General features: G+C 30.3%; 2 protein-coding genes across 10 annotated transcripts in view; one reads left to right on the top strand and one right to left on the bottom strand.

Annotated features, from left to right (window-relative positions):
• Positions 1 to 5703, top strand: part of LOC139495905 (alpha-N-acetylglucosaminidase-like) — a 41959-nt gene extending 36256 nt beyond the window's left edge. Inside the window, 3 exon segments of the mRNA XM_071284317.1 lie at positions 266 to 323; positions 740 to 839; positions 4343 to 5703. Of these exon segments, the coding sequence (XP_071140418.1) occupies positions 266 to 323; positions 740 to 839; positions 4343 to 4551 (367 nt within the window). The 3' untranslated portion in view covers positions 4552 to 5703.
• A 3103-nt stretch (positions 5704 to 8806) lies between these two features.
• The window catches only part of LOC139495916 (alpha-N-acetylglucosaminidase-like), a 47139-nt gene continuing 29532 nt past the window's right edge, over positions 8807 to 26413 (bottom strand). For 4 of the 9 annotated variants that reach the window (XM_071284349.1, XM_071284334.1, XM_071284360.1 and 1 more), the window contains exons 10-23: positions 26139 to 26209; positions 24780 to 24854; positions 23962 to 24043; positions 23293 to 23442; positions 22473 to 22615; positions 22008 to 22080; positions 20666 to 20761; positions 18362 to 18447; positions 17850 to 17954; positions 15670 to 15853; positions 14676 to 14719; positions 14019 to 14076; positions 13082 to 13181; positions 8807 to 10480 (exon numbers count right to left, since the gene is read on the bottom strand). In XM_071284349.1, the coding sequence (XP_071140450.1) occupies positions 10308 to 10480; positions 13082 to 13181; positions 14019 to 14076; positions 14676 to 14719; positions 15670 to 15853; positions 17850 to 17954; positions 18362 to 18447; positions 20666 to 20761; positions 22008 to 22080; positions 22473 to 22615; positions 23293 to 23442; positions 23962 to 24043; positions 24780 to 24854; positions 26139 to 26209 (1440 nt within the window). In that variant the 3' untranslated portion in view covers positions 8807 to 10307. Of the gene's footprint in view, positions 10481 to 13081; positions 13182 to 14018; positions 14077 to 14675; positions 14720 to 15669; positions 15854 to 17849; positions 17955 to 18361; positions 18448 to 19364; positions 19461 to 20665; positions 20762 to 21207; positions 21304 to 22007; positions 22081 to 22472; positions 22616 to 23292; positions 23443 to 23961; positions 24044 to 24779; positions 24855 to 26138; positions 26210 to 26413 lie in introns of all 9 variants that reach the window. The other 5 variants (XM_071284327.1, XM_071284369.1, XM_071284376.1 and 2 more) reach the window with 2 other exon arrangements.

Raw genomic sequence — 26413 nt, 5'->3', positions numbered from 1 at the left:
TAAGTTACCCACAGCTGTTTAAGCACAGTGAATATTGATTCTATCATTTTTTGTGTGAAAAGAACAATCGATTGTTGAATTGAAGGCTATATTTTTGACTTCGAAAAATTGACAAACTTTGAATTTGTATAGTTTTTTTGTTTTTGATGAGAATGGTAGTTATGATGGTTATCTAAATAAAAGTCAGACCATAAATCTGAGAAACAGGTATACATCCTTTATATGTGGAAAAGATATATTGTAATACCATTATCTTATTTTACAGATATTACATTCCAAGATGGCGCCTTTTTATTGAGATGTTGAATTACAGTTTATCCAATGTAAGTCCACTATTTATATAATAGTAATTTAAAAGAATAGTATAAATTGGTGAACTTTGTTTTGTCAGATTCCTGTATCCTGCTTACACTATGTACATAAGCAATTCTCATTTATTTGTAAATTCCTGTGTCCCACTAGACTTCATTTACTGTTTTCATGGCACAATAATTTGACTTTCATGTGTCACGCTTACAAAAAGAAGGCAATCGAGCGTCATGCTTAGACCCCAATGAGACTTACTATTGATGGTCTTGCCTAAATGAAGAAATTCGAAAAAAACATGATTTTTATAAAAATAATGATTTACTGTATAACATGTAAACATTGAATTGTAGTTTTAAAATAATCTAGGATAACTCTTTTGACAAATTAATAAATGTTTAAAATGTATATTTTACTTTTTGTGTAATTTTAGCACACACAATTTAATGATGGGTTATTTAGCCAGTTTGTTTATGAGAAAGTAGAACTTCCATTCTCTAACCAGCTTGATATCTACCCTACAGAACCTATAGGTATGTTTTATTGCTATTGAGATAACTATGAACCTAAAAAACAGAGACTAGGAAGTGCCTATTTACACTTTTTCAGTTCAACAATGAATGGAGATTATTAGTCCTTAGTTAACCTAATGTAAAAAATTTAAAAACACAAATAACAGCCGTATTTTAATAGGTATCATATATTGAATAACAAATGCATGAGAAGTACGTTGGCATGTTTATATATTTAAAAATAAAAAAAACAAAAAAGTATATAAGCTTACATGTTAATTTTTTAGTAAAAAGACATTAACACAGCTTTGAAATGAAAATGATAAAAACAAGATGTTTTTTCTTTGCACTTCATGGATGACTGAAAAATATGCAAGGTGCAGGTTTTATCTCCCTTGGTTTTGTTTAAATTTCTTGTAGAAGTAAGACTTTGGCACACTTTTTGACACAAGCCCATTCAACTTTACTTCAACTTCGACTGCATATGCGTAAATTGTGGCATGTTTTTCGGTTTCTATATTTAAAACAACAACACCCCTACAACTTGACAAATTTAAAACATTCAACGTCGCTTTTTAAAGACATTGGAACAAATTTAATAAAACTGACCTATTTAGCCATTTTTATTTAATGTCAAAAATATGCATCACTAGAATAGTTGTGGAAAAACATTCTGAAGGGTTAAGATAAAGTCCAGATATGTTTTTTGCCTGTCAGACACCAGATCTTCAAGACATGTGACTGTCATGTGTTTTTTTTTTGGCCGTTTTAATTACAAACCAGCGAGTTAAAATTAACAGGGTTCTTATATAAAATGGTTTTTCAAAATCTAATTATTTAATATTTTATTGACAATTCTTTTTATACATCCATGATACACGAAGATGAAAACAGTCTTTACTTTTTATATTTAATCCTAAATTTTGAAAACTATTTTATTTTAGAAAAAATAATGTATTTTGTACAAACCAGGTGCCAATCTGAAATTAATCAAAATCTAACAGTATCAGCACATGAAACACCAACCTAAAACGTTTTACTAGTAATTTGTGAAACTGAAAAGTATTAAGTAACTTTTTTTACGATTCAAGTGATCACCAGAACCAGGTCTTTAGAAAATATTAATTTCCAAATTTTATAGTCATTTCCTGTCTGTGTACTGATCCAATTTTTATTTCATACGAAAACATATGACACCTTTTTTTTGACATACAAAAATCGCAAAGTAATCGGAAACAGCAAAAAATCATTGTAAGCCTTGACAAAAAAACTAGATACCTAAAATCAATCTACAGGACATGCTTTTTAAATTTAAGTAAACACCAGAATAAAAACTCAACAGTGAAAACCGTAAGCAGTATTATTAGTATGAAAACGCATCACACGATGATATCTTTTCTTACATAATGGGTAAAAGTAAAAGAAATATATATTTTCTTCAGAAGAAAAATTCTCCCCTTAACGCGCCTCCCTCAACTCTAGAAGAAGACTATTCATTCATTAACACTTGTTCTGAAAAACTGATCTTCAAACTTTTGCTTTCATGTGTGCTTTATTGTTGAGCCTTTGACTTTTGTCATAAAAGCGAGACAAAGTGATCCTACATTCTGTCGTTGTCGGCGGTGTCCACTAATATTCACTCTGTGGTTAAGTTTTTGAAATGATAATAACTTTCTTAAACTAACCTGGTTTTCTATCAAACTTGGACAAAAGCTTGTTTATGATCTCAGATAGTTACCAGAAGTGAATATAAAAAAAAATCTGTTTTTTTCATATTTTACTTTTAAATGGACTTAGTTTTTCCTCCAGGAAACATTACATTCACTCTGTGGTAAAAATTTTCGAAATTTTGATAACTTTCTAAAACCATCCTGGATTTGTACCACACTTGGACAGAAGCTTGTTTAGGATTATAAGATAGTATTCAGATGTAAATTTAGTAAATAAAAATCATTATTTTTCACATATTTTACTTATAAATGGACTTAGTTTTCCTGCCAAGACACATGACAATCACTCTGTGGTTAAAGGTTTAAAACTTTTTAATAATTTTCTTAAACTGTCATGGATTTGTACTAAACCTGGACAAAAATTTGTTTATGATCAAAAGCCAGTTTCTAGAAGGAAATTTTGTTCAAAATTGTACTTGGCTTTAAACTATCCTGGATTTTTACCAAACTTGGACAGAAGGTTCTAACAATCAAAAGATAGTTTTGAGAGAAATTCTTTTATTAATTGCTCATTTTTGTTGAGCTTGCGATGAACAGCAAAAGCAGGCAAGACACTGGGTTCTGTGGAACCCTTACAAATTTTTATTTATAAGTTTATATGTATTTCACATAGATTTTGTTAAGACTGATTTTGTCAAATTTGTAAGTTACTTTGTTCTTTTGGTTTTCTTATCTCATACATCCAACCCTTCCCAATTATAATACCTGTGCTGTTGATATTTTACTTGCAGTTCAAACTGAATTGAAATGTTTTAAAAGACTTTATTTTTTCATAATTTTACAATATCGTGATGAACATGCATGAATCATTTGCCACTAGACGTTAAGGTGGTATCTAACACTTTCACTAAAACTAATTTGGCTAGTTTAATTTTAATAAAATATTGACAAAGTATTTACTTTGACCTTTTAACAAAAATATAAAAGTTTTTAAATTTTTTTAAAAATTTGGACCAACCGTTTGTCAGAAAAATACACTGGTTATATAGCAGTTTGACAAGCTCCAATTTTGATCATTAAGAAGCTTAATATTCCCTTTACAACACAACATAATTAAAATGTTTAGCTGACTTTACAGAGGTATCTCCCTGTAGTGTTAGGTACCACCTTAAGCAACTAACATTCAATAATTCAACAATACTGGTATTCTTGAGTAGAGTGGGGTGCTCATTTTCGCCATATCTTTCCATGTTTTCTACATTTTATGTTCAGGTCTATATATTTTTGAAGTATACTTATATATCTATATGAAGATAACTTTAAATGCAAAATATTCTTAAGCTTGAAAATGTGTATGTTTGAAAGTAATCATCCGAAAAGTTAGATTAAAGGGTGTTTAGAATTGCCTGATGTTTTGTCGATGGGGGACACATATTCGCCGTTTTTATACATCCATTTAAACCCAAATTACTGCAGCTTTAAACAATACTTTTCAAATCAATTTCATTATAGATGGCAATAGCAGACATTTTAAAGGTGTACAGAACTGAAATTTAGGGCAATCAGTCAAATATTTACTAAGAAATACTTATTTGAAATCGTGTTTTTCATTCAGGAAATTGGCCGAAAATCGTTGTCCGTTTTCGGTCCTTTGCGGTAAGTGCCGCAATTTTGTCGTAGTTTAAATAATAATCATATTTGTTAAAAAAAGATTTAAGTTACCGACATATTTCTTCCATTTCAGCCATCTTTTAAAGTATTTACACATCAAAATTATAAAACGGCGAAATTGTGTCCCCGGCGAATATGCGCACCCTACTCTAACACTTTTATATATTTTTTTTATTTTCATAGGAGATGCTTATGCTATTGCTAAGTCACTACACAAAAAGTACAGAGACATCATAGATCTACAGTTCTACAAGAAGTATGCTATGATGTGTAAGATGAGGAAAACTAATACAAGCCCAGCTGTGAAGAAATATGGAAAGCATTTTAATAGATCTAAAGCACATGTAAAAATGACAAACTCAAATTTGCAATTTTCATTTGATAGGAATTAATTTATAGTATATATAGATTTTTATGCCCCTTTTATGGGCATTGTGTTTTTTGGTCTATGCATTCTTTGGTTCGTCAGTCTGTTTGTCCTTTCATCCATCCATCTATCTCACTTCAAATTAAAGTTTTTGGTCAAGGTATTTTTCGATGAAGTTGACGCCCAATCAACTCGAAACTTAAGTACACATGTTTCCTATGAATTGATCTTCCTAATGTTAATGCCAAATTAGAGTTTTGACCCCAATTTCACGGTCCACTTAACATAGAAAATATTAGTGCGAGTTGGGCATCTGTGTACTATGGACACGTCATTCTTGTTTAATCATGGACTAGGTTGAACCACTTACTATATGTAATGACTGGTCGGGATGAGCATTTGGAATAAATAACTGTTCAAACTAGATTATTTATGATAAGGGTAAGAAATTAAGATGTGATACATGATCAAGAATCCAGATGCTGATTAAATAATAAGTACATAAAACCAATTAGAATATCAGATGTTGATTTTTTCAGAGACATGAATGCATAATATTTTTGTCCAATCTATTTTTCTCTTGATGAAAAAACGTAATCATGATAGCTTTTGGTGTATTTTTGTCAAAGATATATGAAACTTAAATTTTTTTTTATTATTCAAAATTTATAAAAAAACAGACTAAAAGGAGAAGTGAATGACTAAGCTATCCATGTATACCACAAAAGGATTGCAAAAAAGGGGTTTATTAATGGAATAATTGAAATTTCTTTAACTGAAATAACTTTCAACATTTGTGGGCATATTGTTAACAATTTTAATACTACTGAGAGTTAATATTTAAAACTTGCGGTGATTTTTTTTTATTGGTACAATGATATAAAGCAAATCAGAATATATACCTGTGTATGCACTTGTTGAAAATTGAAAATAATTACTATCAGGTTCAGATTTTTAGAAACTTCTTTCTGGAAAGAGTTATTGTTATTTTGTTATGAAACTGTGATATGGTTATGGATAGCATTGTTTTTGATATTCTATTGTAATACAATCTATTATTTTTATATATCATCTATAATTATTTTACAAATTATATGTTTAATTATGAGTATATCATCTATTTAAATTTCGAATCAAGGTATCACATATGGAATTAAAATATTTTAAACCTGTTTAATTATTGTCTTTTTCATTTTAGAGATGAGGCTTTAAGATTTTAAGATTTGAAATTGATATTATAGATAGTCTTGATATTTTTTTTATTACATTTTTATACGCCCGTCAAAATTTTGACGGGACGTATTATGGTATACAAATGTCCGGTGTCCGTCTGACTGTCCGTCCGTCTGTCCGGCGTAAACATGTCGCACCGTAACTTGAGAATGACTTATCCAAATTTCATGAAACTTTATATAGTTGTTTCTTATGATGGTCAAATGATCTGTATACTTTTTGGTGAAAATAAGATTTAAACTTTTTGAGTTACGGCACTTTATAACTAAAACAGGGGTGTGTTTTTTTCACATGTCACACTGTATCTCAAAAACAATTCTTGATTATGACTTAAAACTTTAAACACTTCTTAGTTATATTAATCTCAATATCTGTATACTTTTTGGTGATGATTCAAAATTTCATTTTTGAGTTATTGAGTATTTTGTCAAAAAGGGGGAGGTTTTTTTTTACATGTCGCGCCATATCTCAAAAACTATTTATGATTATTGCTTAAAACTTTACACATGTCTTTGTTATATTAATCTCAATATCTGTATACTTTTTGGTGATGATTCAAAATTTCATTTTTGAGTTATTAGTATTTTGTAAAAAAGGGGGAGGGTTATTTTTACATGTTGTGCCGTATCTCAAAAACGATTTATGATTATTGCTTAAAACTTTACACACTTCTTTGTTCTATTAATCTAAAGATCTGTATACTTTTTGGTGATTATTCAAAATTTTATTTTTGAGTTATTGAGTATTTTGTAAAACAGGGGAGGGTTTTTTACATGTCGCGCCGTATCTCAAAAATAAGTTATGATTATTGCTTAAAACTTTACACACTTCTGTGATATATTAATCTAAAGATCTGTATACTTTTTGGTTTTGATTCAAAATTTTATTTTGGTAATATTTAGTTTTTGTAAAAAAAAAACAGGGTGAGGGGTTTCACATGTCCCGCCGTGTCTCTAAAACAATATATGGTTATTGCTTAAAACTTTCTCATAAACTATTTATGATTATTGCATAAGACTTCCACATAAGACGTCAGGCGTATCATGCGCTCATGGCGCAGCTGTTTATTTTCATTCGAATATCAGGAGATGTAGGGTATACGTCAATGAGACAGTAACTAAAAGAAAAATAACATAAAAAAGACATTGTGATAGCAACAAATGGTCTTCAACATTTGATAGATATCAAAATTCTAAATCATCATAGGTTAAAAAGTTGTGAATAAATTTATCAGAAACAAAGATCTGCAATTACTACTAACTACCATCAAGAGTGCACATGCTGAAATATTTCACCTTCTTTACTAGTGATGATTAATTTTATGTACAGAAAGGTTTAACTACAAGTATCACATAAACTTAACATTATCAATGATTCATGACAATAAGGTCAAGGTCAAAATAAACCCTGCTAGACATGTAGAGTGAGTGACCCATATTCGCTGTACAATTCATTCATTTCCACTTACATCTGACCTTCATTTGAATATTTGGAACTTTTCAGAAATTTTTATGTATGAAAAAAATGTCTGAAAAGGAATTACTTTCAAAACATTGATTAATTATTCTAAAAATTCATAAGGGTTCCGCAGAACCCAGTGTCTCGCCTACTTTTGTTGTAACTCCCAGGCTCAACAAAAATGAGGAAAACAATCAATAACAAGAATGTGTCCATAGTACACGGATGCCCCACTCGCCCTATCATTTTCCATGTTCAGTGGACTATGAAATTGGGGTCAAAACTTTAATTTGGCATTTAAATTAGAAAGATCATATCATAGGGAACATGTGTACTAAGTTTCAAGTTGATTGGACTTTAACTTCATCAAAAACTACCTTGACCAAAAACTTTAACCTGAACTTCGCAGTTTCATTTTCTATGTTCAGTGGACCTTGAAATTGGGGTGAAAACTTTATTTTGGCATTAGAATTAGAAAGATCATTTCATGGGGAACATGGGTACTAAGTTAAAAATTGATTGGACTTCAACTTCATCAAAAACTACCTTGACCAAAAACTTTAACCTGAAGTGGGACCAACAGACGAACAGATGAACGGATGTACAGACCAGAAAACATTATGCCCCTCTACTAGGTATGAAGCATCAAGATCTTCAGCTTCCTGGTTGTTGTGAGCATAGGCTCTGTGTTGAAGGCCATACTTAAACCTATAATTGTTTACTTTTTACACCTTGGGACTTAGATGGAGAGTTGTCTCATAGGCAATAATACCACATCTTCTTGTATCTATTAACCAAGTCATTGAAGAATGATTTATACGTTATAGTTACTCAAATTATGCTGGACATCACTGTACTATGTATATGGTAATGTTTGATAGTAAATTATCATATTTCCTCGTCATTTGCATTGTATACAGTAAGCTTTAAAGGGCCCAAAAAAATGACTAGTGTAAGACCATTCAAACAGTAAAACCAACGGTCTTATCTATATACAAAAACTAGAAACACTTATAAACCACATTAACAAACAACAACCACTGAACATCAGTTTATTTTAAAATTTCCATTTTCAAGAAATCTTTAGTGTTCAAAACCTGTCTCCTAGTAAAATGCAATATTGTTCAGCAGCATTTGAGCAATAGATGTTTATATCATACTGGCATATATCATTCAAATCTTATTTTCAAATTTGAATACACTTAGATATTTCAAGAACATTCTTCTACATTCAAGTTGTATTACTATTAAAACTTTTAAAAAATTGCTGTGTATGCGTTTTTAACAGTATATACAGTAATTGTTAGAAGCCCTCACCAAATCTGAGGGAAAGGAATAAATAAATCAATGTGAATGCTTAAATTTGAGTACCCCTTTGTGAGTGTTTATGGCTGCATATGTATGTGTTTCATCTCAAAGGTGTGCAGAGCTGAACAAGCAACACAAAATGGATGTCTTATGAGCCATATATATAAAGTTCAGCAGCTTTGGTTAGATTTTTAAATCTTTGTAATTGATAATGATTTTAAGGTCTTAATTCTGATCTAAGATATCAAACCAGATGCCAAATTCATTAAAACAGTACATCATCTCTTCTTATAATTTATTGTTGAAATTTAAGAAAAAGTAAAAACAAAAATGTATACAACTTTAAAGAAATGGTACGAGTTTACAGCCAATACCTTTTTAAGATTTATAACATCAATCCATAACATAAAACCATTAGATATATTGTGAAGTTATAAAACAACTTGAAAATTTATTAAGCCATGTACAATAGAAACACACAGAAATTAATTGTCAAGCAACCAGAATTTGGTATATGTATTTAATTGTCTCAAAAGATCCGTTTATTTAGAGTAGATAGGAGGGTTTAAACTTAATTTATCACAAATAGCTGCTAAGGATTGGTATAGATTTCTACTATAAAAATCAAATGTGAGACAGAAATGTCATTTTTTTGTGCAGGTTTAATTTACAAACAAAAATAAATTATGATTTTATCTTATGGTTACATATAAAAAGAAAGTGGATTCAAAATTTTAAAACTTTTTTTATCAAGGGAAATAACTCTGAAAATTAATTTTATAATGGAATGTACAGTATATTTTGTGAGGTGGGCCCAATTTTTACTTTTATTTTCTGAAAGCACAATATAAACATATCTCATATTTTATTTGAAAATTGAATCCTTTAGTTTTCTACTTTCCATGTAAAATTCATGAAAAGCAATTATGCACAACCTGTAGCTCTTATCCTCCATAAAAATAAAATCTAAAAAATTACAACAGTGGAGACATAAATGTATCAAATTGAATAGTGTATTAAAGGCATAAATCAGATTTGATAATTCCCTGAAAGGCAGACATTTCAATACATAAAGTTTCAGATACATTACAAAATATCATTAAAGTTTTATTTTCAAACAACATTATACAATATGAAATTATCACAAATCATACAAATGATCACAAAATGCTTGATATACATGTACATGTATTATGGCACAAAATAAGTAGTTAACATAAAGAAATTACTAAATAAACATAACTTATTGTTTTAATTATGTATTTGTGCTGTTACATGGAGCTTGAACAGTCCTGAAAAGTATTTAAAAGACCTTAACAGTATTTATACTTAAATAACAGAAAACCCAAAACCCTAGAGTGTGGTGTTAGCATAGTCTTTCTGCTGTGTGTTTCACAGCTTAAATTTGATTTTTGTTATAAAAATGTCAGTAATAACTATAAAGAGGAATGTTAACTTCAAATTGCTTACAATAAGTACAATGTATCAATAAAATATCTATAATGAAGTGATTGGTGTGAACTGAAATTCTGTCCTTATACAGAATGACTAGATTATAATCATGGCAACAGCAACAGAGATGTCAATAGGCAAACAAACAATTTTAGTTTATAAATGCTTATTTTACATTTCAAGAAATCCATTAGCAAAAATGAAAACATACGAATCTTTAATATATATGCAACAAAATCCATGGGTATATATTTATGTAAAGTATGTATAAATCAGTCTTTAGCATCAATTTACAATATAAGATTTCTACTACCAATACCAAGTAACTAATTAATTTTTTACAAGTATATCATAAACTGGAGCATTTAGTCCATATTTCTTTTCAATCATATTTCGATTGTCTTTCACTTTTCTACTCTGTGCTGCATAAACTTGGAAAAATTCTTTATCTATCATATTTCTATACTTTTTATGTATTGATGTTGAAATGGCATATGCGTCTCCTGAAAATGTGATATAACTTGATTTAAATACATAGTCATTGATTACAAGACTGAAATCTATTATACAATTGAATGTATAGATGAAACAGTTTATAACACAAATAAAGTACTGTTAATAGTTCGGATATTTTTGTGAGTTTTTCTTTTCCAATGTGAATAATGCGACTGAATGAGAATCACAATAATAAGAACTCCCATTCTTATAATCATTAATCTTGCATCTTAGTACATTCTACAAAATTCACAATAATAAATGCCAGCAATAATTTCTGAATTTACAGTATTGAAAGTTAATTGAACAATGGATAACATCACTTGACTTACTATTACCATTTTAGGAAATGTTTCATAAAACCATAATATAAACATTTACTATGCAAGTTGTTATCTTTTTTGGAGACCATTACTATACCTCAATTTTGGAAAAGTATAAGCTAAAAAAAACATAGCATATATTTCTAGTACCAATTTAATCCTTTTACAAGGAGAAGTTTTTGACACCAGGAATATGGTCCAAAATACTATCAACATTACATACTAGGAAAATAAAGGCCACCTTTAAATCAATGAATTTTTTATTTAACTTTTCAATTCTTGGATCAAAATTCACAATGGCTTTGGTTCTATATCTCTGTATAGATAAACTGAAATTTTGTATCTGCATGAAAATTCCTATGCTTATATATTAGGGATGTCAAAAGATCTGAAATTTAATACTCGGATACTCGGTCAAGATACTCGAGTACTCGCGAGTACTCGGATGAATCTTAAACGTCTATTGAAAAGTTTAGATTTTAGGTGGGATGCCGTATTTTTGTTAAAACTTTTCATAAAGACTAGAACACACCCGTGATATCGCGGGTCCGTAACTGAATTAAAGTATATAACTATGCACAAGCCTTATTTTAGAATTAGTATTGTCATCTGATAAAGTCATGCCGATTATAAGATGCACAGTTTTCTCTGCTTTCAAATCTTTCTGTTTGAACCCGTTGAACTGGGACTTATCAATTATTGGTAATATTAATTATTTGGAAAACAAAAGGTCCTGGAACGGAGTATTTTTTAATCAACAGCATTGTCCTATGTTGGTTATAAATAAAGTTGAATTATTTGATTCGCTGTTTTACGACATGCCCGCTAACAAATTGAAAACTGTACCTATACGCCTTTTTAGTCCAGATTTTTAGTATTCGTATTGTTATCTTAGAAAGTTTTACTGATTAAATGATTAAATTTAGTAGTGTCAACCCTGTGATTATGACCCGTGTATATAGCATATTAATCCTAAATACACCGTTTTGTGGTGCGCCTGTCAGATGTGGAACGTACAGTTGTAGATAAGGTTAACAGGTGAATATACTATTGGAATCGGTATCGGACTCGACCCGGAACTTCTTAATTGTTTGCAATATTAATTACATGGAAAACAAAAGGGCCTGGAGTGGTGTAATTTTTAATCTACACCTTTGTACTATATTGGTTATATATAAAGTTGAATTCTTTGATTCGTCGTTTTTACGTGATGACGGCTGACAAATTGGACCTCGTAATTTTAGTATTATAGATAAGACAAATGTACTACAAACATAGCTTGCTCCTCTGTTTTTTTCTATATCAATTAAACAATGAATTACCGACCGCCGTTTCTACAAATAACATATCATAATACCAATGATTGTTTGTGTATAGTACGTGTTCATGAACCAAATTCCAATAAAATCAAAAATATTTGAGTATAAAGTCCGACTAAGTAGACAATATATGTATCATCTGTTCCCGAGTAGTTGGTATTTGTTATGATACGACTTGTCAATTAATTTGTCAACAAGAATATTGAACTTCAAATTACTTGTGCTTTTTCGTGTTGATCAGTCTTATTTGTTCTGTGTTTTTTGGTTTTTTTTGTACCATCGTTTGTCTGGTTTTCTTTTGTTTAGCCATGACGTTGTCAGTTTATTTTCGACTTTTTGGTTTGAATGTCGCTCTCGTACTTTGGCCTATTTTTCAATTGTAAATTAAACAATTATAGTTAAATTTCAAATACTGGGTAATTAAATTAATTTAAAAGTACATCTCATACCAATCACGTTTACATAGAAGTCTTGATAAACAAACAAAGCTAAGTTTTACGGCTTGTGATGAGTTAATCATTAATCCATGAAAGTGTTGATCCCTGTACAAACACCGTTAAAATGTCTCTCATCAGTTGTGTAGGGTTCACCGCAGGTCACTTTGATTTTGTTATTGTTTAGAAATATGATCTGGTCAACAATTTCAGACGAAAGACTGTTTGACTTTCTATTTTTTGTTACAAGTAGTGCACATTTAAAAATTTCCCTCGGAAGGAAAGAACGTTGCAAGTACTACTAAACATCAGGATAAACAAATTTATGTTCTTAATTGATTTTATTTAGTATTACGAAGGTGATATTTCAACGGAACTAAAGTGAGTGGAAATGTGAAGAGAAAATATCTCAAGATGAATAACAGGCAAACGAGTATCCGAGTACTTAAACTGTACTCGAGTACTCGGTCTTCCGATCAAGTACCCGAGTACTCGAGTACTCGTTGCCATCCCTATTATATATACATATATACCTATAGGTTCTGTTGGGTATTCATCAAGCTGGTTAGAAAATGGTAGTTCTACTTTCTCATAAACAATCTGGGCAAACAGCGACTCATTAAATTTTGTATGCTGCAATGAAATACAGGTCATATATATTTACAATATTTTCTCTGCTTTTTTAATAAAAGATATATGCCCTATGAGAGGGAACATCATAAAACTTTACTAATAGAGACTAGCAAAATTGATATTTTGGATAATCTAGTCTGGGACCTCCTCCACCTTATTTTTAAGAGGGGAGGCAACAGATGAGGCACTTAAAAAAACTTGACATTGATAATACATAATTTTTCCTTGGTAGGTGGAAGTTGTGTTTAATTAGGTATTTCAGCTCTATTAGTGGGTTGTTGTCTCTTGAAAACATTCCCCGTTTCCATTCTCCATTTTATAAAACTTTCTTTGCACCTTTTTCTATGTAACATTCAGTGCTGTTTAGATGATCAGTCAATTGTGATTCTGGTTGGCTATATCACTTCTCAAAATTTCACCCTTTCGAATTTCACTTCTTATATTCAATAAAGTCTGTTGTACATACAAGTTTGTGCATAGATTCTTAATGCTACCAATGCTATTAAAATGCAAATAACATATTTAACATTATGGGTAATGTCTGAATTCATTGATTAGATTGAATTTAGATGTTCAAAAGCAGTTATTACATTTAAAGTGTGACCACTAGACTGCGATGCAAACTTGATTTGCATTGCTACAAATTATTAAAGTATGTCAATATTTTTAACAATAACTGCAACTTGTATCAAGTTGTGTCACAAGTACAATAAGTGGTACGATGACTCATACATCTTTTGTCAACTATTTATTTGTGAAAAGATAAGCAAGTGAATACAAAGTTATCAACATTTGAATTAGAGAAATATTCTGTTAAAGTTTTAGAAGAATACTTACATCCATCACACTAATATGTAGCATCTCTACAAACAGCTCCCATCTTGGAATATAATATCTGAAAAATAATTGCTTTGTATTATTACATTTTTCTACAACTATTTATATTTAAAAAAAAATGATTGGCAAAATAACTTTAATTGTAGGGACTAAACAATTTTTTTAATTTGTGCATAAAAAAAATTTTGAGTAATATTTCATCTGTTCCTTTTCATATATTTTATGGCAATCCATTTCTTTATTTAAATAAACAAGACCGTTTTTTTTTTTTACCTATAATGGTTTACTTTTCCAAACTGTGACTTGGATGGAGAGTTGTCTCATTGGCACTCTTATATCTAAGAATATGTGTCCATAGGACACCAGGCCCCACTCACATTATCAAAATTTCATATTCAGTGAACCATGAAATCAGGGTGAGAACCATAAAATTTGAAAAGTTCACAGCAATATGAAAGCATCATTTAAAAAGTTTACAGCATTATGAGCTATATACAATTGCTTACAACCAGGTCATATTAATGTTTCTATGGATTTTGAGTTTGGGGGTAAACCAAAAATTAAGACATATGATAAATACATCTTTTTGTTATGAACATTCACATTGTCTTTGGTGTTTGTCTGATTTTGTTAAAAATGTTGAAATTTTTAAATTACCCTTTCAATAATCCTGACCACTGCTTACAAGCATAATCTAAAATCTGAATAATAGAAAAAAAATATAAATTATAAATATACAAGAGGTACATGTATAACATAGATCTAATAATCTCAAATTCTAATCTAATTCTTTTGGAAACAATTATTTTTATTTGTTGTTGATATATATTTTGAGCAGGTCAATTCCACCTTCTACCAGTCTTTAACTTAGGTTGGTCACAATTTCCAATTTTAGAATATGTTCCTATATTTAGGAGATTATATTATTATTGTATTTTAAAGATTGGCCTTAACTTGGTTTTACTGTCGCAACAGTCTGTTAACCAAGCACCAGTACACGTAAACTGAATTTGTGACAGTGAAACCTCTGTTTTACATAGGCCTATATAATCTCATATATCATGATTGTTTATTTAATTTTCAATCTGCAACAATAGTTGCTTCATCCAGTACCTTCAGTAACACTAGTGCAATATAAAATTTATTCATTGAACTTACAACACATAACAATTAGTTTTGAAATTTGGAACGTTTTCTTAATGTTCAATTGCACACTTTATATACCTGTACGTAGTGATATGTAGATTTTAAGAAATATATGAACCCAAGTCTAAAACTTAATACATTCTTTGAAAACCACTGGTATAGTATACATACTGAAAAGAGACTTTACACTGACAGGAGCCAGTAATCCAATGATAAGGATTGGCTGATGTGTGCCATAATAGTTTTTGTCAATTTTTGTAAAAGTTAGGCTTGTTGGTTTTATACCTAACTATAGAGTATGAGTTTTGCTTATTGGTGAAGTCTGTTTGGTGACCTGTAATTGTACATATCTATGTTATTTGGTCCTACTAAATAGTTGCCACGTATCATTATTTCATACCACATCTCTTCATTTCTTTTTTATATAGGAAGGCATTCTTGATGTCTTAAAAACAAAATAAAATGTAAACAGTGATAAACAATGAAATTTGAATTTAATATTTACTTCTCCTCTGGGACCCCATAAAGTTATCTGGTTTCTGGCATTAAACTCCAAATTAAAAGATTCTGATATGTCTGTTGCCCAAGATTTAGCAGCAGCTATCCACTTCCCAAGTAAGAAATGAGAATCACTGGCCAGTAATGTTTCCATATCATTCAATAACTCTAGTAATAACCGACTGTTTATTCTGTAAAATAAACTAGAGGCTCTAAAGAGCCTGTGTCGCTCACCTTGGTCTATGTGAATATTAAAGAAAGCAGATGGATTCATGACAAAATTGTATTTTGGTGATGGTGATGTGTTTGTACATCTTACTTTACTGAACATTCTTGCTGCTTAAAATTATCTCTATCTATAATGAACTTGGCCCATTAGTTTCAGTGGAAAATGTTAGTAAAAATTTACAAATTTTATGAAAATTGTTAAAAATTGACAATAAAGAACAATAACTCCTAAGAGGGTCAATTAATCATTTCGGTCATGTTGACTTATTTGTAAATCTTACTTTGCTGAACATTATTGTTGTTTACAGTTTATCTCTATCAATAATAATATTCAAGATAATGACCAAAAACAGCAAAATTTCCTTAAAACTAACAATTCAGGGTCAGCAACCCAACAATGGGTTGTCCGATTCATCTAAATATTTCAGAGCAGATAAATGTTGACCTGATAAACAATTTAACCCCACGTCAGATTTGCTCTAAATGCTTTGGTTTTTGAGTTATAAGCCAAAAACTGCATTTTACCCCATGTTCTATTTTTAGCCATGGCGGCCATCTTGATTGGATGGCCAGGTCACCGGACACATTTTTCAAACTACTAACCCAAAAGATGATTGTGGCCAAGTTTGGATTAATTTGGCCCAGTAGTTTCAGAGGAGAAGATTTTTGTAAAATATTACTAAGATTTACGAAAAATGGTTAAAAATTTACTATAAAGGGCAATAACTCCTAAAGGGGTCAACTGACCATTTCAGTTGTGTTGACTTATTTGTAAATCTTACTTTGCTGAACATTATTGCTGTTTACTGTTTATCTCTATCTATAATAATATTCAAGATAATAACCCAAAACAGCAAAATATCCTTAAAATTACTAATTCAGGGGCAGCAACCCAACAACGGGTTATCCGATTCATCTGAAAATTTCAGGGCAGATAGATCTCCACCTGTTTAACAATTTTACCCCTGTCATATTTGCTCTAAGTGCTTTGGTTTTTGAGTTATAAGCCAAAAACTGCCTTTTACCCCTATGTTCTATTTTTAGCCATGGCGGCCATCTTGGATGGTTGGCCGGGTCACCGGACACATTTTTTAAACTAGATACCCCAATGATGATTGTGGCCAAGTTTGGTTTAATTTGGCCCAGTAGTTTCAGAGGAGAAGATTTTTGTAAAAGTTAACGACGACGACGGACGACGACGGACGACGACGGACGACGACGGACGCCGGACGCCAAGTGATGAGAAAAGCTCACTTGGCCTTTTAGGCCAGGTGAGCTAAAAAACATAACAGGTTCCGTTCGGTAAGAAGTGACTGTTTGTGGTAAAAACAATGCATGATAAGAAAAATGCAAGAAAAATCATCAATTTGAATAATAACCTGTATGGATAAGTAAATGACATACTGGTAATAATAAATCAAATGAAACAAAATGCAACCAAATGAAAATCATTAACTTTTGTCTCTGAAAATCTATCTCAATCTGCCAAGGGTGGAGGAGGGAAGTGGATCATAACCCTTGGCTAGAGAAGATAAATTTTAAGTGCAAAAACAGTCGCTGGTAAGCATCATCTGACACTTTTAATAATGTGTAGTAACATATCTTCTACAATACTGCCCAATAATTCATTGCTTTATATAAGAAATTTTCAAGATCTTTGAATAGTCTATTAGAAACTGAGTGTCTGTTACAATGCTATGCTGATGATTTGGCTGTTGAATTATCAATCAAAAATTGACATTGATTTCGATACTTTATCAAAGAATAATGATCATTTAGGTGCTGTATGAACTCCATGGTCAGAGTGGTATTTGAAGGTAAACATAACATCATATTTCATTGGTAAAGTGTCTAGCATGGAAATTGTTAATTTCTCACTGAACAAAACCCAGTCCATTTTTTTTTTATTAGTCATTACATTAAACTAATACTTGCTGTAAAGTTGTTACATATACTTACAAAAAATCTTCTGTTTTATTAATCATAACAGAAGCTATCATCTTATTATAATATTCTATAGAAATTATCTGTAAACTGTTTCTGGTCACATCTACTAAATCATACCTAAAATATAATTTATATTGTAAATACCAGGTAATCAAGTTAATTTATCTGAATGGTTCAAAGGTTAATCTATTGAATGGTATTGAAAATTTAAATATACACAGATCTCTATTCCTGAAATTATTATAAAAAATGCCTTATTGTACAAAAATATGAAGCATACATATATTTGTGTCTTTTAATGACATGATAAAACAAATAAAACATGCTGAAATGTTCTGTTTTCCTATCTAGATATAAGAAGATGTGGTATGAGTGTCAAAGAGAAAATTCTCCATCCGTATTCATTTGTACCGTAGTAGGAATATACTTAAAATCATTAAAACTGTGTTCCTTCAAAAACTTTGTACATGATTTTTCGTACACTGTTTTACTAATATTGTGATGTAAAACACAGTCAGACTTACTGATAGAGTGAGTTATTTTTATATTGATCTGCAGATAATATCAGTAAATCCCAGGCTGCATATAAATCTTCTGGATCAAACCACACCTACAAGAAGTCATCAAATATAATCTTGTCAATAACTCTTTCAATGGCATATACAGAGTTTGTTACAAATATAATGTGTTTTTTCAATAACTCTTTTATCAATGAAAATGAAAAGCAGTATATCAATGTTGTTCCAATATTGTACATACATAAAATAAGTTGAATTCTAAATATAAGGACTTTCCAAAACATTTACAAAATACTAATTTCAAAGATTGAGATCTATACCAGAATCTTTATAGAGGATCTAAAAAGGGATGTTTTCTTTGTAACCTGCCTTGTTTCTTGCATTATCATGCACAAAAGTCAGTACTTGCTATGTTTCATTCTAATAGTAAGCAGACATGAACCATTTGCATATAAATGTTTTTCCTCCATCTTATTACCCCCTTTTATTCACATTTCCCTATGCACATAACTCCCTTTAAGACCCTTTATGCAGATGTCTGATAAGGGTCAAAGTTTATCAAATATTCTCATTTTTTCATTTTTCTTTAGACAGCATATTACAAAATCATAATTATTACAAATGTGTCATAAATATTAAAATTTGATATTTATTGCATGCAATATCATCGAGTAAGTTTGAAAAAAATCACACAGTAGCTTCACCAATCTACAAATTATCTGAAGTAACAAACAGCTTATATGGTGTGTATATGGTAAAGCAATATGGTAAGCATGCTGTTAGTCTGAGGTGTTTACTACAAACAAAATCAATGTACAGACTTTAAAAAAAAATGTAAATTTCATCGTTTTTAATGTATCCTTTTGTAAAATTAAATTCTCTGAGTTTTAATTCACATCATAGCTACAGAGCAGGATATTTAATTTGACAAACATGTTAATGACAAATTTCAAAGATGGCGTCCGATGGACATGTTAAATTTTGATTGGATGGTAATGTCTTTACTCACGTCTTGATGTATTGCAGGAGAGATCCGAGGGCGAGTTGTGACAATAATATCTATATTGTTGTCATGGAGATGATCAGTATCATTATATACACTTGTCTACGATAAAATAAAGGTGTTAGTAAAATTTCCCATATGTATGGAACTAAAAAGTAAGGTTAGCTAAAGATTGATACTTCATGCTATATGTCATTTAAAATCAGTTTGACATTTGAATTAAAGAGCCAAATTTAAATTCCAATTTTTTTCAAAGCATGAAATATCAATTCTTAGTACAGAACAAAATTTAAAGCAACAAAAAATACATATTTGACTAGCAGTTTCATGAAATGGATGAAATATAAACTGTAATTTTGCATTGAAAATTCAACGATATAAAATTTACTGAAACCAATAAGGAATCTGAACAGCATATTTAGAGGGAAATCTTTGATGAAAAAGATAAATAATACTCTCTTGACAAAAATTGTCCATTTATCTTGGTGTCTGATTTTGTTTTGAAGATTTTTTAAAAGTTTTTATTCATCTAAGATAGTTTTGAATACAAGTCGAAATGGCCCAAAATATCATAAAATTGTGATCATGGAAGAACAATTACTACAATTTATAGTCATCTGATGATTTTTAAGAGTTTGACTTATTTGAAGACCTTGTCTTGTTGATACCTTTTGCTATCTAAAGTTTTAATAGCTTTCAAGATAGTATGCTTTAATGCACAAAATATCTCTAATAGGAATTCCTCACATTATTTAAAAAGATACCCTAATGATGATTGGGGCAAGATTAGGTAAATTTGGCTCAGCAAATTTAGAGGAAAAGATTGTTGTAAAAGTAAATGGCGAAGACTATGAAGATGAGTAATGAGGAAAGCTCTGAGGACCAGGTGAGCTAAAAAGGAGTTAAAAAGAAAGATGAATACTTCATCCATCTCATAGGCAGTGCAAGGAATTATTGTCTGGATTAAGTTGATTATAACCCAGAATGCATTACTCACATTAGGATGTAACACAGGATCAAATCTTGGTATTGTGGTAATAATTGCAAATGCACTATGATCTGACATTCTATCTGTATCATTGTATACACTTTCCTATTTCAAAATGTGCAAAAGAAAAAGTTGGAACTTCATGTTTTTACACACAAAATCTAAAAGTTTGGGCAGGAAAATGGTATATTTTATGTTTTTATTTTGTTTTTTTTATTCCTTTCATGAAACTGCTGAAAAATCTTCAAAGCAAGAACAAAAATATATCAAAAACATGCCGATTCTGCATATTATGCACATTCTTTAGCTTTGTACTAACTTGTGGACGTAAACGGTTTCGATATCTAGGTCGCCTTGTGACAATAACATCAGTACTAAAGTCCTCATGACCAGCTGTGCTATTATATACACTCTTCTGTTAACGTGAATGTATATGTAAATGAAATACACATATTTTGATGACTTTATTTATTTAAATGTAATGAGAATGTATGATCAAATACAAAGTTTTGCAGTTTTAGTCAATAATTCAATAAAACCCATCAAAGTCTAACATCTACCAGGTCATCATTAATTTATGGGATTTTAAGAGATTAAAACAAATAGAAAAGTGTATTAAAGGCAACACAGAAATGGCCATTAAATAGTATCAAAAAGAGATTAATATAAAAGGCAATTTTAGAGGAAATAGTATTTATCAAGGATTTGTATAGATACAAATCCTTGTATTTATCAATATCATTTCAGATTAAATATCAGAATATTTTTTTTCATCCTTTCATGAAACTGCTTGAAACTTTTTTCATCTACAAATATACTTGACTGCATGCACATTCCATCTACTCTTCTCCCTGTACTCACATGAGGGTGCAATCCATGTCGGTATCTAGGTCGACTCGTAGGAATGGAATTTTTATCATGGTCTTTAAAGCCATCAGTATTATTATATACACTTTTCTGTATGAAATCATGGATGAATTAAAGAATAATGCTTAACATTATTAGTTAGTGATATGAGTTTGAAAAACCTGCTGTATACCTGTATTATGTGGGTAAAGTGTGAAGAGTTGAATTGTTAAGTCTCACTATAATGTATTTACAATACACATTTTGATTGCATCATATAACTACATAAAGTCACAAGAATTTCTCCAGACTTGAAAATTAATAAGATATATCTATTAGTGCTCTTATTTTTAAATAAGGAATACACCCACACAAAAAACAATACTTATGAAAACCTTACAAAGATTGATCAATTACTTGATTGGTGTTTCATGCCACTTTCAACACTATTGTGTTATTTCTTTGCGTTCAATTTTTATTGGTGGAGGAAGCTGAAGTGCTCTGAGTAAACCACCACCCTTTAGAAGGAAAACTGACAATCCTTGTCAATTGAGATTGGAGTTGAGTGCTTCTGCCTGTGCAGGCTTCTAACTGAAAGCCTCAGTGTTGACTGGCTAGCGGAACAGTATGACTGTACTTAGGCTTACATAGAAATTGTACACATAAACAACACCCTTTGATTAGTGTTCTAAAAATGTATTATCAATGATTTTCATTTACACTGTAGAATATCTGACGTTAAAACTTAAATTTCATACAGATTTCTGTTTTAAACTGAACTTTACAATGATAATGGTTAAAAACCAGATACTGACCTTAAGATACTGCCAAGCCAGGTCTACAAACTTGTTATATTTGCCATATCTCTTCCTTGTAAAGTCCGCAATCCTTTTATTAAATAAACAATATATTTTCAATTGGTTACGTATAAATCAATGATACAAAATGGCTACAATGTGAGAAAACAAACGATAGACAATAAATGACCATGATAGATTGACATAGTACAGACATTACAAGTTGTATCGTTAATCTTTTTTAACCCTTTTTGAGTACCTAATCAGACATTGTGTTATTTTGTTTAAAATTGCGATGTTTTTTTTTATCAGATTTCTCACCTTTTCCAGAATTATCATTGCCATTGCTAAAATCAAACCTGTTATTATGTTAAAACATTCTTTTTTTAATACTTGTTTATAATTCTATTTTCAAATACCCAAAAATATAATGTCAATTAAAAGAGTTGTCCACCCTTCATGTTAGTAGTCTCCCTTCCTTACCATTTTGTTATATCTCTAGGTTGTTTTCTCCATACATTTTCCATGAAGAATTCATAAATAACTTCATTCTGGTAAATTCCCTCAGGTGTGAGTCCTAAACCAACCATGGTACTGTTAGTCATATTTCTACCTTCAAATGGTCCCTAGTAAACAGATGTTATCAAAGTTTAAAAGATATTCAGAAGTATTTTTGCCTGCGATTGTGCTGTTTGTGTAGAATGTAATGCAGAATGCCAAAAACTAAGCCCAATTATAATTTTGTTTACCATGAAGAAAGATCTGTAAAATTCTACAAGAGATTGACAATTTATTGATGTCTGAAAAAACTCTTACCGCAGACTATATCTAAATATTAGGGTAATTGTAAAAATAGTCCCTCTAACAGAGAAATATGGAAAAATTTTCAAGGTGTGGTCCTTTCAACTTGGTATATGTTACTGTCAAATTCATAAAAGTTTGCAGTGCTTCAGAAATCTGATAAGAAATTACAAGAATTTAACAGAATAAGGCTTTCTGTATTGTTTTGCTCATGGCTGAAGGCTGCCAGTCACAGTTGCCATAAATTAATCAAGCAAATGAACATTTCAAAAATGGTGTGAAGTACTGTCATTTATGAATATTAATTTTTGTCACAGGCATCCACATTTGTTTTTTGTTGTTTTCCAATTCATAAACTCTAGCTTTTTCAAATGTCATTAACAATTTACAATTAGTTAATTGATATACTGTTGCATGTCCAGAGGCAAATATTTCATGCATGTTCATGACAAGATTCAAATGTTTAAGTTGATCAGTAGCGGAATCTATGAGAAATATTTACTGTATTAATGCTGTCTAGTGCTCCATATAATTCCATTGTTCCTCCAAAATCATGTAACATACACCAGATATATGGCTGTCCATAGTAAGATTCAGTGTATGTGTATATAGGGGAGACTTCAGAGAAAAGATCCAATACAATCATTTTACCCTACAATACAAAATAATAAAATAAATAAGAACATTAAGAATAAAAGTGGCTTCCATGTTGGTTTTTAATGTGTTTTACTGTTATGGCATGTGGTCTAAATAGGAAAGTGAGATATTTGTATGCATACAAAACTGGATTAAATGCACCAAATTGTGTGTATATAATATGGTAGGCCATTTGGACCATTTGATGGTAGTTGTTGTTTGTATGTCTATTCTTTTAAAGGAGTTGAGGTTGATGGTAAGGAGTAGTCTGTTTTTACCTTATCTTCACATTTTCAGTAATTCCTGTTATTGTTTTTATGTGAAAGTACTTTAATTTGTGGGTATTAATTTTCGTGGATTAAGCAAAAGTTATGAAACAGCTACCTATAATCTTTTTTATTCTTTTTGTAAAACTGACAAAATAATCAGCTGAAAATGAAAGGGTTGAATAGAAACCTTATCTAGTAACAATTATTTCAAGCACGTTCAGGAATTATTGGTTAAAAGAAGCAGCCATTACAGTGTAAATACTAACCTCTGGAACAGATGTTAACATTGCTTTGATTTGTGCTTGTTGCCAGAACTGTTTATCTTGAAATAACCAGCCTTGCATTAACCTAAAACATATTGTTATAGAAATATTTATAATGAAATGTAATGAAAATAAGCAAAATAGATAATAAAACAAAATAGCATACAATTCTACTGTCCTACTTTTCTCCAGATTATCAAAATTGTCAAAACTTGGAATCTGCATTTGACAGCCCTGAAGATTGATGAAGTGGCTTACACATAAAAAAAACCCTGCAGTACACGTTTTAAAAACCCAAGGATAGTTTGCTAAAAATGCAGAAATACACCATCAGCATGTATTTTTTAGATTGTAAATATTCAATTTTAAATGTGATATCACATACTCATTTTTTTTTTATTATTCAAATCTACAAGATTTCTTCTCTGTTATTCTTTATTCACGTCATAAATTGATTCAGTATACAATGATCATGATGATACATTTAACACTTCTATTCACTGCTTTATTAAAAACAACTAGGACTTGAAAACTGAAAAATATGCCATAAAACTAAGGCAGTAGTGGATAAACTTTCTTTCATGATTTAATGCTTAAGGTTTCTACAGTTAAGAGTACTAGTATTGCATAATCTTCAAGCTGAGTGTCTCATATGACCTCGAACCCTTAAAACTATCACAGGTTTTAGTGTTTTGAAAAGTGAACCTGTGAGATTGTAACTTCTATGTAATTTTTCTTCGGGTGGAGAGTTGTCTCATTGTCAATGATACCACATATTTGTATATTAATGTTAGATTGAGTTATATTGAGCCCTTACATACCAGATGGCATCAGGATCCCCTGTTTGTAATACATCAAATATTATACTGCCAACTTCTTGTAAATATTCAGCAGATCTGCAAATAAAATGAACATCACCGATAAACTACATTGTTTACATGAAAATAATCATAATTAATCAAATTGCTTATTTTTGTTTGAATAAGGCCATTATTTTTTTTCGTTTGAATTGTTTTACATTGTCATATTGGGGCCTTTTATAGCTGACTATACGGTATGGGCTTTGCTCATTGTTGAAGGCCGTACGGTGACCTATAGTTGTTAATGACTGTGTCATTTTGGTCCCTTGTGGACAGTTGTCTCATTGGCAATCATACCACATCTTCTTTTTTATATGAATTCTATATTTATCTCATGAAAGACAAGTCATGTATGTCGTATATTGAGTATCTTTTTTGTATGGTAATAGACAATGTGAAGCTTTCAAAATAATGTACAAAATACCACATCTTTATTCTTAAAACTTTAAAAATTATAACAAAATACAATGTTTTCTGAGGTAAATTCACAAACAAGTCCTACCCCATCACATTCTTAGGTGCATTTCCCATTTCAGGATCTTGTAATTCAGTACTTGTTGAACATGTTGAAAGTTACTGTCTGTGATGTTTGTTTATTTCATGATTTTTATCTATTGTTTTTAACAGAAATCAAGACATCAATTTTCTCTGGTGGATAGATGCATTAAGGACAACCATACAACATCTCCTTATTTTTATACAGCATATATTGTTCTTAAAATATACATGTATATGTGTAATAATTAACTCTATGTCCAGCCCAAAATTTGTGTTCTTCCTTCAGATTTGTGTCCCATGATGTCATGACACTTAAATTAGTGGACATTTGTCCAGCTTCAAAATTGTGTCCTTTCCTCAGAACTCAGAAAAAAAAGACATAATGTTCGATTTGTGACATCTATGACGCAATATATAATAGGACACATATTTGAGGCTTACATAGGCAAATATAATTTTATTTTGGATGTAACACATCTTTTGATTGGCTGATGTTGTTTTGTTTATCAGCTCAAAGACATAATTTTGTCATGTGACTGTGACGTCATCAACGTTTTTTCATGATTTACTCTGTTTTAATTATGCTCTTCTGTCAGTTTGCTTTTTCTCTTTGACAGTATCTTGCTAGGGGAAATTAAAGCACTATTGTGATGGACTATGATTTTTTATTTTCAGAGTCCTGATCAAATATTTCAAATTTTATATGTCTTCAATTCAAGTAAACTGAAAAATGAAAAAAATAACTTCAGAAGCATTGTAGAAAATAAAAGATATGCTTATTATAATAATGTGACTATTAAGTGTGATTGATAACATACTTACCCTGATTTTGGTTTCATTTCATTAAATGAATCAACATTATATATGTGATCTACTCCAAATTCATATTCCATCTGTAAAAGAAAATATAAGAAATAATAATAAGTTACTTTAGATGACTTTTACTACATAAAGAAGTTTTCTTCCAAATCAAATTTAAAGTAAATAAAGTGACCAATTTCAAATGAAAATAAGATATATCTGTCAGAATTATGTCAGTCCATATTTTAGATTAATCATTAAAATAAAAAAAAAAAATTGCATCGAAATAGTGTCTT

The sequence above is a fragment of the Mytilus edulis genome, chromosome 1 (assembly GCF_963676685.1).
Source record: "Mytilus edulis chromosome 1, xbMytEdul2.2, whole genome shotgun sequence".
Lineage (NCBI taxonomy): Eukaryota > Metazoa > Mollusca > Bivalvia > Mytilida > Mytilidae > Mytilus > Mytilus edulis.
Note: the sequence above shows the minus strand (reverse complement) of the source record. Positions and strands in the feature narration are given on the sequence as shown.